Source organism: Clupea harengus, chromosome 8, assembly GCF_900700415.2.
Source record: "Clupea harengus chromosome 8, Ch_v2.0.2, whole genome shotgun sequence".
NCBI classification, from domain to species: domain Eukaryota; kingdom Metazoa; phylum Chordata; class Actinopteri; order Clupeiformes; family Clupeidae; genus Clupea; species Clupea harengus.
This window is the reverse complement of record NC_045159.1, coordinates 7879667-7891934: the sequence shown is the minus strand read 5'-3', so window position 1 is coordinate 7891934 and position 12268 is coordinate 7879667. Positions and strand designations below refer to the sequence as shown.

The following is a 12268-nucleotide window of genomic DNA, read 5'->3' as shown; positions in this document are numbered from 1 at the left end:
CCCAAATAGGTATAGTATTTTTTGAGTGGGTGTAGAATGAGGGCCCTGTATAATATCGTTCCGTTTGATGACACCTCATTAGCATGAACATCTGTATCCTGATTGCTAAACTTTTGTTTACTTTTCTGTCTGTCAGTGGGTCCACTTAATTGTGCTTCCATGGGAGATTCCTTCCAAATAAAGTGTAAAGTCCAGCACACAGTGTTTGAAAGAAGAACGCCTTATTTTCAGTTTCTAGAGTAGAGGGTTGCAGAGAATGCTCTTCAATGGTTATACATTATCTGCTGTAAACCAGTAAAATAACGGGCGAGTGAGGGAGAGGGAGAGAGAGTCATGTAAACAAATCTGTGCAACAATGAAACCTACAAGCATGACCGTTCTACCTGAGTGGTCAGATGCTCTGGTTTTTTTTCAGCGCTGGGTGACTCTGAGTAATGTGAAGTGTGGAGCAGTACACTCACATCTGAGTTTCCCCTGTAGCCTCACAGTCACAGCAAAATAAAACCCCCAAAAGTTATATGTGCAGAACAAGGGAAGCAGGGCAATAAAACTGTTCAGGAGGGATCCTTATTTAGGTGTGGAATCAGCCGCTAAAGCGAAAGCAGATGGGACTGCAGCCTGGAATAGTTTCCACTAGAAGTGTTCTGCTCTTGTTTGTACTGCTCTTGGTTCTTTGGGATCAGTCCAGATCTCCACGGCCCAGCTTTTTTTCGAGCACAAACAAGATTTCCTTGCATTGAGGCCATTGCAAGAGCACCAAGGTTAGAGCATGGAAACCAATTGCCTCCTCACTGAGGCTAAACATGACACAGAGTAATGCAGATGTTATGCAGTTAGTATTTACACACCAGCCCCGGCCAGGTATGATGGGGTCCAACGATGTAGTTCGGTTAAATATAGAACAATGGTGATGGAGAAAGAACAGATTTGCATAACATTGGCTGGACGCGGCCGAGTTTATCTGTCATTAGCATTCCAGTAATCCCTTGCAGTAGATTTGTACTAAACAGCAACGGCACAAAAAAAAGTTTACTCACAGCGCTGGCTCCAGTTTCCCCTTATCTGCCTCTCCTGGAAAAGCTTCAGCATTGCTGTGCAAGCACATGGGAGAGGGAACATTTTTTCTCTGCTGAAGTGCTGAGTGTATAACAGTGGAGGGCCGTGTAGGATGAAATGCAATTAATTCACTGTGGCCAGTGTTTGAATAGATAGGATGTCACTCAATTGTTCATCTCCTGGCAGAGTGGGGGAGAAATGGCTCCCTGGGGAGTCAATCAGAAGTAATACACAGGCATGCGGAGAAACCACTCACTGCCCACGGACAGTTAGGAAATACTCTGTTGTATTTGTAACAGACTGTAAATAGAGATGCAATCAGCGTTGGCCGTCTGCAAATGCAAACAGAGCCGTCTTTGACAGATTGCTTGGGGTCTGGCTCAGTGACACAGAGATGGAGACTAATTGCCCTGTCCTCCCTTCCACGGGGCAGAAGGGGGCTTCTTCATCGGTCCCCCAAGCATCGCTGCGCTCTCTGACATCAGCAGGTCAAAGGGCATGGTAGGGGGATTGTTTACCCTTTCTGCAAAATCACTTTAATGTCAATGTTGATCATCCATAATAGCAAAAGGCTTTAAACATCAGTGATTTACTGCTCTTTGTGTTGTATCTATATTATTTATTAATACAATAAACATTGAGAGACGCAGAAATCTGAAGTGTGTCCTGCTTTATTGTGTTCTATTTGTATCACTAAAAGCTATGAGGATTATATGGAACGGTAACTATGTTAATAAACTTCCTCTTCAAAACGTTTACAATTTGTAACTCATGAAATGGGCTATAATGACCTTCAATATCAGTAATGTGTTAGTGTCAGGAGTGAGTCATTTTTTAATTCTGTTCAAATGACAAATAATGAAAAATATTGTATTGTTTTATGAACCCCAAATTCCTCCCTGTCAGCAGTCGAAGATACAGAACAGAACAATACCCCTTAAAGACCAGTTCTCCTCAGAGCACATACAAAGATAAAGTATACCCGTTTATTTCCCAATGTCCCTGCTATGGAGCATATGGAAAGTGCCTGCCCTAATCCTGAACCCTAAACAGAAATAACACAAATAAAATTCACACCAACAGCACAGGTTTGTATATAGTTGCTCTCCAAATTTCTAAAACAAATACAAGAAACAGCAGTGCGAGGCTAGTGGCAGTTGCCACTCATTTACTGGTTCTGAGGCTAAACATCACAACTCCTTTGCAAACCAGATAGATGATTAATAAAAACGTTAATGCAGAACAGTCTTTTCATTGGACTTGGCTAGGGAAGGGTATGGGACTGCACATAAACATGTGAATAACCATGTGGATCATAAAACAGAAACAGTCATCATTTACAGATAGTGAAAACACAGACTAGTGATGTAAGTGGACTCATTCAAATGGAGGAAGTGCTCAAGAGAAAGTATAGTGGGTGCATCAATTGGCAAGCAATACCATAATTTCAGAAGGGGGCCCAGACATATTTCAGCAAGTTTCCTCTTTCAGCAGTAGCGCCAATTGCTAGCTGGTTACATATCATAGATATAAGATATATACGCCTGTTAATACATTAAAAATACTGTTGTCTTTATTAGATTCCTACTTTAGTTAGCATTGTAACTACGGAGCTAAAGTAGAGTTTGAAACCTTATCAGTGCTAGTTGTACCTTAGGGCTTCAGACAAAAAAAAATAATCCTTAGAAGCCATTGGCTCCTAAACCCTAAATATTCAGGAGCCAAATCAACGTTTTATGAGTCAAAATGTACATCTCCAATGTGAAGTGAAGAAATATACGTCACACACCTGTGTCTGTGTTCAGTAGAGTTTGGTCTGTTCTTCCTTTTGCCTGCTGACAGCACTTTGCACTGGATTCTGTAGCATATCAAAGGCCCCCTTTCCTGGTGATGGGTGACATTACCTTAAAATAATATAATGGTGCAGCAAGGGGGGCGATGTCATAAGGCAGGAAAATCGTTGATCTAGTAAGTTACACTACAAGGCACGAACCAAACTGTCAGTACAGGAAGAAGGACTTCTTCACCACCTAAACCTCTTTTTCACCACCTAAACCTCAACATGAAAAGACACCTAGCGGGTCAGCAAATAGAAAACTGAAAATTCAAAGGCTAAATAGAAATGCTGAAGTGGTAAAACACATGCCTGAAATAGGCACATTTTGTGTCCTCAGACTTGACCAGACATCTGCCAAAACCAGCAGCAACAGTGAAGTTAGCAACACTGATGTTATTTTAACTCTGGCATCCGTGTAAATCTATGGTGTACCGATAGTATTATTTTCACATGTTGCCAGATTAGAGTCAGGGATTGAACCCGGGCTGCTGGATTGCTAAAATTTAGAGGGTTTAACTGTGTGCAGGTTGGTTTAATTCCCCCGGAGGATTACAGTATGCTGTTTCATTGCACCACTCCATATTGGATGGAAAGAGATTTTGTCATTGTCATCATTTCAGCCCTTTGCCTTTGATGAAATGTACAAGTTTCCAAGCAGGAAGCATTAGGACATTTTCTTCCCATTGGAGCACACAAGGACTTTTTATTTCTACTTTTACCTGAAATCTCATAAAAGACTAATCTAAGGACAAGACACGTGCCAGTGAATTTATTCATAGAGATAAGCAAATTTATATTAAACTAGAGTCTACCAAACGCCTTCCTGGTAGAGACAGTAACATTTCTATCAGCAGGTCTGTTCATTCGTTTTCACCAGTGCAATGCTGGGCAGGTGAACAGAGCCGTGAGGTGAGTAAACCTCACTCCCCGTGCCTTGAGAAATGTGAAAGTGACAGATGCAAGCACATGTTGATTTTAGTCTCCTTGTCAGCGCCCTCTTCCCATGCCCAAGGCTGCAGGTTTTGAGTCCAGTGCAGGGCAATATTCATCGCTGTACAGGTTACAGCAGGTCCTAATTAAAATTATACTGTCATGATTTATTTAATTAATTGTATGTCATTTATTTAGAGAAGGAAATGAATCTATATGCTACTTTTTATTCTTTACCATTTCACGTAATGTCTGTATAATCTCGCCCCTTCAGTTTGTACATCCATAGACATAATGTATCCCTGTGTGAAGTACAGTTAAGGTTGCCATGCCAAGTTATTAAAGAAAAATGTCAATGAAGTACATAAGTAAAGTCAAATGTTAGAAAGCTGTTGCTAAACGGTTAAGCAAACTTTTCTCCCAATTCCTCACACAATCTCTTGAGTTTAATTTTCTCCCTCTTCCTCTTGGGTTGTGTAACAGTATTCTGTATTCAAATGAGTGCCATGCTGCATTTCATGGTATTTTGGTTGTCTGAGGTTTTTTTCAACCACAAAACGTATTATTTTCCCTCAAACCAGAACTCACATGGGGGAGGAGGAGGGAAGTGAGGGGGGGGAGCATGGAATGAAGCACAAGTGTGAAAACACACCGCTGACCGAGCCCCTCCTCAGCCAAGAGCTCGTCAGGGACAGACAGTGTTGTTTCATTTCAACTGTTATTCAGCCTGTTCTGACACCAGCATTCTCTGTTATCCAGTAGACGGGAAGAAAGTCAAGTGAAATATTTTAATTGCAGACTTTCGGCCTTTCATCGCAAACACCAAACCTAGCACAGCAGACACTGGTAAAAGCTGGCTGGCTAATGATTCCGCAGGAGTATTTCTCAGCATTGTCATTGTGCTGTGACTGTCATTTTTACATTTTTCATAGTGTTTTGGGTGTGGACCAATAAACTATATAGTGAATGAGTAACCCATGTACGTAACTCCTCTTTACTTGACCATGCACACCTAAATGAATCTACCTACCTACAAAACATATCTTTAAAAACAGCAAAAACATTATGTTGCTTTACCCAGTGAATACAAATAATAATAATTGAAAATATATTAATTTGAGTGGAATGTGTCATGGAACTGTTAGAGAGAGAAAGTATATATTAACTGATCATTCTGAATATGCACTGAAAGCCTATTAAGGTCTTGTGGGTTTTTGTGGATATGAGCTTTGTTCTACTGAGTTAATCAGTGAATGCTGTGATGATTACATGAACCCCCACCATATTCTAGATCTTTGAAAGCCACAACCTGCCATGCTAGAGTTCTGCGAGACCTGTCATTTAAAGCATTTTAGCTCTAAATGTCTATTTTAGTGTTCTTTAACCCATCTTTTTCATTTATTTAAACAATAAAATCCTAAGGGCCCTGACCCACTCTCATACAGTCCCATTACTTCCTTGGCTACTACTCCTGTGTTTGTCTGCAAAATCTCCCCTTATTTATATTTCACTTACCATTGTCTGTAGTGTTACATATCAGTAGCACTTAAAGTTAATTAAAAACACCATAACAGACTTCACTGCAAAAAAGCATTAGTAGGCATATGTGCTTGTACACATATGTTGCCACTTATACACTCTAAAACCATCAGTGCATACAACTCAATTACACTTTATTTCTGCTCAAATAAAATAGAGTCTTCCATTCCACCCATTTCAATATAATGGGGGCATTGAAAAATATCCTCTGCCATGTGTGTGATTGGTTCTCATTCGTCCCAGTCTCAGCATCTCCACGCTTGGTGCTTTTTCTGTGGTCGCTGTTGTCACTTTTCATTCAACAACCCCTTTGCCACGAACCTATTGCCCCCTGACACAGCCCAGGGACTGTTTGGTGCTATTTTGGAGAGCAAAACTCAAAGAAAATGTCATCAGATGAGTGAGGAGAGCTGTCCCCAATGGGATTTATTCAACCTAAGTAAAATACAGCCATGACAAGGGGAGGAAAAAAGGGACAAGGAGACGTTGAGAGTGGGAGAAACTCTGGCATTATTATGGATGTGTGCTGTTTCCTGTAAACCTCAGACTCCTAAAGCAGAGGGGGGTGGGGGGTGGGGTGGGGTGGGGGGGCTTGTTCTTGTCTGATGCTCTCTGACATTGCAGAGGATTGGGGGGGGGGGGGGACTTGTGCACCCCCTCATCCGTCTAACTCCCCGACAGCCCAGTACACTTGATCTCTTAATTACCAGTTCCCTGGTTATTGGTGGTGACAGCGTTGTCATCCATGACTGGCCCTGAACGATTACCATGTTTGCTTTGAGTGGAAGACTCTTTCGCGTACGGCCCGGGCCACTTACCCTGCAAAAAGAGCCCTGAGACGTGAGAAGGTCCCCTGTAGACCTTCACTCGTCCATTCTGTCAACCTCAATAGTAAGGTCTCCACATCCACAACTACCAAGTTCAAATGAAGTCTCACATGTTAACTACATCATTACACATTTGATGTAACAAGTTAATGTCGATAAGAGGGTTATTTGCATTAATCTACCCACTAGCAAATTCTTTCTTATGTAAATCATGCTGTGCTAGCTTGTTCACGCTCATGGTAGTGCTTGTTTTGTTTTGTTTTGAACACGCTACTGGAACTTTCCTTGTGTGAAGAATCGTTAAGCAATTCCCTCTCCATATAATGATTATATATTACATATCATCATAATATAATACAATGGAATGGAATAAGTGGAGGAATACAACAGCTTCCTTGCCAAGGCAGTATTTTAGATTGGAAGTCCATTCATTGTAGATTTTACATACACAGGCTCACTGGGACAGAGCAGCAGACTATGGTTAATGTTGCATGGGATTTATAACTCCATTCTCCAATGGCCTATAATACAACAAGCTCGATTTCTGCCAATGCCTCGGCTTAGAACTGCTTCAAGAGAGAGGAGATGAGTGCAGCCATAAACCGGTGAATATATAGTTTGAAAAATACAGCTTTGAGCTAATATTTTAGACATATTTTCAAGACACAGAACACTGAATTATATGGCAGTGTTCTACTTCTTGACATTTGGTGCTCCAGTTTTTTCGCTTTTTTGTGGCAAAGGGGCTCGTATGATTGGCCTATTTCAAATTTGTACTGACTTCACCCAGTCAGCGGAGTGGTAATCTGATCTTAGTTTGTAACTTCACTTCTGGGAAATACATGAATCAAATTATGCCACTCTGTAGGCACATTAAGAACCATATAACTTTATGAGTATTTTGAGGTAACAGACCAGTGTTGTCTTTTTGTCTAAATGCTCTCTATCATTCATGTATAACATGTGGCATTACCACAGACCGAAGGTGAATTGCTCACTTAAGCTATAAAGTCACTAGTGTAAAAGAAGTCTCATGTGAGATATCCAGACTAGCCAAACAGACTCATTGAGGGCATTTGCCATACATAAAAAGATTTGAAACTTGAACACTTTCCAAGTAAAAACATTTTTAACCGTACCCTTTGTGTTCATAAAGCACATTGCATTCTTTTTCAAAGAAGCGTTAACATTAGCAAAAGTCGCAGTCGCCCCGGCCAATTCCACAGCTTGCTGAAACGATTAGATTCAGGCTCCATCCATTAATTTGTGTCACAGGATGTTTTGTATTCTTTGATGAGGAGAATTATGATAATAAGAGAGACAGCCGTTTCCTTGCCTTGTGCTTGCCTCGCAGTCTCGCACACCAAACCACAAGAGCCTTATTTTTGTCCTGCTCGTCTCGGGTGCGCTGCTCAGAGCCCCAGTGACATGTGCGAGGCCCCGAGGCGAGCTGAGGCGAGGCAGAGTAATTACCTCTATCTCTGACTCAGCCTCAGCCAGCAGCTGTCGTGACTCAGCGTTTGAAGGCGAAGCCACGGCAGACGCTGATTTGTTCCCCCCTGACTCCTGTCCAACTCCGCATGGCTTTGAGGTCCCAATTATTGGATGGGACCAGCGTCTCCTCCGCGGCCCGGAACTGAGGTTGTGACTGGGCGCTTGTGCGGTTGGCTGGATGGCACCATTCCGCCGGTTCCACCAGCGGAGCCTGTAAGCGATGCAAAAGAGGTTAAGTGTGATTTATTCCCCTAGAAACAGTTGATCGGTCATGGGAAGGACCCCTGAAGGATGTGGGTTTTAACCCTGGGGATATTCTATGACATGACATTGTGTCATTAACTCTTGTTGAAAAGCAGGAATTTTTTACAGTGTTTGTGACACTACATCAATAATTTTCTTTTCTAAAAGGAGCAAACCACACCCTGCCTCGACCGTAATTTTAATATTGTTAAGGACGTCAACTATAGATTGGATGCATAAAACAATATTACAACGCAAAAACCATAGTTGCTATTCAGTTAGGGGAAAAATAATCCCAAGCCCTTTTTTAAAACAGCTGGAACCATTTTAGCAGAGAGCTGCAGTAAGCTCTCCATTCAGCATACACTGGGCGCTGCTCTCATCAACCAAACTAGGAAGGTGTGAATGTACTCTGCCTGGACGCTAATGACTCAAGACATGCCACTCCTGTTTCCCTCCAGCGCCCCGTTGTTGAGGCGGGCAGACAGCAAGCAGATTCCCACCTTGATTTAATTACCCCTGCGGATACACCTCCACACCTAAAGCCCCTCCGTATGGACATCGCAACCCCTTCCTTACCACTCTCAGGCGCGGGTCTTCATAAGTCCTGAGGTGGTGATAAGTGCTGTCAGGTCCCGTCTAGCGTTGCCAATGCCCGCCTCTGCGCCAAGCCTGTGTCCCCTCAGTGGGCCCTGAGAGAGGGCACCCTCTGTCAGCTCCACTCAGCCGACACCATTTCTCATTGGCGCTAATGGCAGGAAAATATACGTCTCTCCTTAAAAGGCATTGTTCCCTAGACTACAGAATATTTTTTTTTGTTTTTTTTTTGCCTTCCTTTAAAAAAAGACAACATACAGTATATTAAATCATCTGAGGCTACTGTGAGAGAGTGTCTTAAATTCAGCAAGGATCCTGGCAGGCTCACGACTCTTGCGCCACACTGTGAGCCGAGGGGTGAAAAAAGTAGTTCAGTCAGCCAGCTTTTCTTTTTTTTTTTCTCCACTCATGTGACCCAGCCCAGCGCTCCTCACTTTAAGGATTATTCTCAGCATCTCCACTTCACCATCTCCCTAATCCTTCCCATTGCCTTTATCTGAACTTATGTGAAAGAAAAAAAAGGGGGGAAAAAGGATGAAGTAAAAGAAGTAGAGTTGTTCCTCTCACCCAGAAGAAGAAATTATCTGATATCAAAAGCTTCTGGCTGCTGCTCTTCTTCTCTCTTAGTGTCTGGCAGCGCGAGGAAACCAGGCAGGAGTTCAAAAACAACATGACAGCCAGACTATAGGCAAGTCTACTCTTAATTTAAGGATAATGTAATCTGTTCAGTCTGCAGTACTGCCAAACATGTGAGGTTGACTCCTTCGAGATAATCAGTAGGATTTCTACCCTGAGTTAACAGTAATGGCATTATTTATTACAGTTATAGATAAATAAGACGGCTTAGGAGTTTGGTGGATACTGGAAGTACCAATATTTTTGTGTCTGAGGCAGTTGTACATTTTAGGAAAGGAAGCTCCATACTACAACTAAAAATCTCCGTCAAATGAATGGTAGATCCCATATTGAAAAAGACACTGCAGCTTAAAATAGGCAAGAATGAAACAGCCCCGTGTAATAACAAACCAAATCAAATCAAGCAGGAGCAAAAATATGAATGACACACAGAGAGGCCTGTTTCTAAATCTCAGCTTTTTCAAAGTGAAATGGAGCGCTACTCATGATTATAAATACAAGTATATTTAGGTCTAAAGCCCGGGGCATTTTGATGCAAAGCAGGTTCTGTACAGTGGAGTCCATAGCCTGCAGTGATCTTAGGAGTTGGGCAGGGGATCGCTAAAGTCAGACTTAATAAAAGTGAAGCAGGAGAAGTTCCTACTTAGGGAAGTGCAGAAAGCTCCTCCTGTCAGGCCCAATGCTTTCCTCCAGAGATGCGTATTGTATTACTGCATCACTTTTCTGTGCTGTTATCGGGAATAATTTATTGTTCTTTGGAATGATAATAATTAGGCGTTGTACTGATGGCTGCTTAGTTCAAATTCGTGTTCCTTGTTATTCTTTAGCAACACACCATATGATTCAAACATCTTAAATGGCCCCAATTTATTCATAATTGCTTCCTGAAATCAACCAAATCCACAATGCAGATTGAACAAGAAGGATGCAAAGAACATTTTACAGTTCCCATGAAAAACAGACATCACTTACAATGGTATGAGGAATATTCTAAGCAGAATTCTTTATTCAGTTCCATTTAACTTCTATGTAGACTTGATGGGCCAAATTCCTTATGCTTTCTTTCCCATTGTAAATGCTGATCAGAGACTAAATGAGCCACATTATGTTTCAATGGGGCTTGCTCATGCTATATCTGGAGTTAGGACATGATGCTATGAGAGAAACAAAGTGCTGTATATGCTCTGTCTCTGAACCAGCACCTTATGCATCTTCTCTAAACTCATACCGCATTAAATGGCCATGTAAAATGGGTTGTCAAGATTAAAATGTTAATGTACATTGTCATGAGAAACCTGTCATCATTTCTTGCAAAAGAAAATAATTGTGGGGACCGTGATGGCTTGACCTCGTTACTGGCTTCAGGGCTTAGCTGTGCTCTGTTTAGATGCACTGCCAGAGCTAACATGTATGTAACTGCCCAAACAGCACCACATTTCATGCTAATCTAATCAGAACTGAATGCACGTTCAGATTATTTTTTATCTAAGACGTCTTGCCGTGGATAAAGTTTGGCATTCGCTTGACAGCTAAGGGCACTGACCTTTGACCTTTGCATGGGGCACTGTCATGCTAGCACACTTGGGGGGGAACACTGCAGAGCGTACTGGAGACAACCACACTAGATTGGAAAATGATGCTGGAAGAAAACTATTTATTGCAGATAGTACATTGAGTTCTCTACTTCAATAGGCTTCCAAATCTTTCCACTCAGATGCTTGTTTGCCAGTTGGAGATAAGATTTGTTTGTGATAAACTGTATGCCTGAAAGCATGTAATCAGATGAAAGAAATATGGCGAGCAGTTCTGTTTCCCTGTGTTCTTATCTTGCTGAATGAGGAACAAAGCTGTTTTCATCAGTCCTGTCAAGGCTACTGAAGCAAGTGATGAACGTGAATTTATTTCAAACTGCAGAGTACTCCCAAAGAAGAAAAAAATAAGAAAACTTCAATCGCAACCAAAAATATTTTTTTCCCACATTATCCCCACTGACAGCATATTGAAAACATCTACTGACAAACTGTCAGTCTGTCTGAAAACAGAACCAAAACTCAGATTGTGAGTCAATTCAAATAAAACACTTAACCGGAGCGACTGAATGAAAGAGGCCAGAGGAGTCGGTCCGCACATGAACCCAACTTTCCTTTGCGTGGTCCATCTGAGTGCCATCCAAGCACCTTCTCCCCAGCTTTAGTGGCAAACTGACGCGTCCAATAAAACCCCTCACTAACTTCCACCCCAGACTCCTTAATGTCTTGGCAGCGCTCTGCTGTGCTCAACTCCGCACAAAGTGGAGTCACCCATCCCACACCCTCCAGCAGCACGCACCGAAACATAAATCAGAACTCGAAGAGCCCTGAGCGTTTCCAGAAAAAACGGTTAGGGGAACCCATTCAGACGAGAGCCAAAATGGAGTCAGTCGCACTGCATCAACCAGCCCCAGGTGTGAGTTCACAAAGCCGGACAGAGCACATGAGTCTAGAGAGGCCACAGGACCGTGCCAGTACCTCAGACGCTCGTGCCCAATAGTTACACACCCTTTCCTCTGCAAGAGCTCATTGTGATCCTCTTCATGGGAGTAGTGAATGCGCCCAGATTAAAATGCAGTCCATGCATGATCATACATATTCTGATGACTATGAACTGTTGGTTATACTGTGCCAGTGAAATCTTGTCATGACGTCATGACTTCAACTGTTAAATGTAATAATATTACAAATGTGAAATTTGTGAAACTACTACTGAGTAATAGTAAATATCATTGGATAAAAAAAAGAAATTCCTGCTTTGCCTTCTCTTATTTAGTGGTAGTAATACTTTACAATGACAAATTAAAGGTTTTCTATTTTACCTGGATATAGGTGTGATGTTAAAATTAGGTTAAAAAATAAACAAAGAAAATAAACAAAAAACTACAGTAGTATGAGAAATAAATATGGATACAAAATGGTACAAATCAATACTGTCAATATTGTATATTGCATTTTGGTCCCTAAAGGCATCTGAAATCAAAGGACAATTCATGCATTTATCAATAGATCGAATGTAATGCATTATGAAACTTCTTACTTTTTTCCCTCTAAGGTGTCCATCCATAAGTGTGACAAAA

General features: G+C 41.7%; 1 protein-coding gene across 1 annotated transcript in view; it reads right to left on the bottom strand.

The window, feature by feature from the left end:
- sod1 (superoxide dismutase 1, soluble) overlaps positions 1-372 on the bottom strand; it is a 5346-nt gene extending 4974 nt beyond the window's left edge. Inside the window, exon 1 of the mRNA XM_031571312.1 lies at positions 367-372. Within this exon, the coding sequence (XP_031427172.1) occupies positions 367-372 (6 nt within the window). The remainder of the gene's footprint in view (positions 1-366) is intronic.
- Positions 373-12268: the final 11896 nt, after the last annotated feature.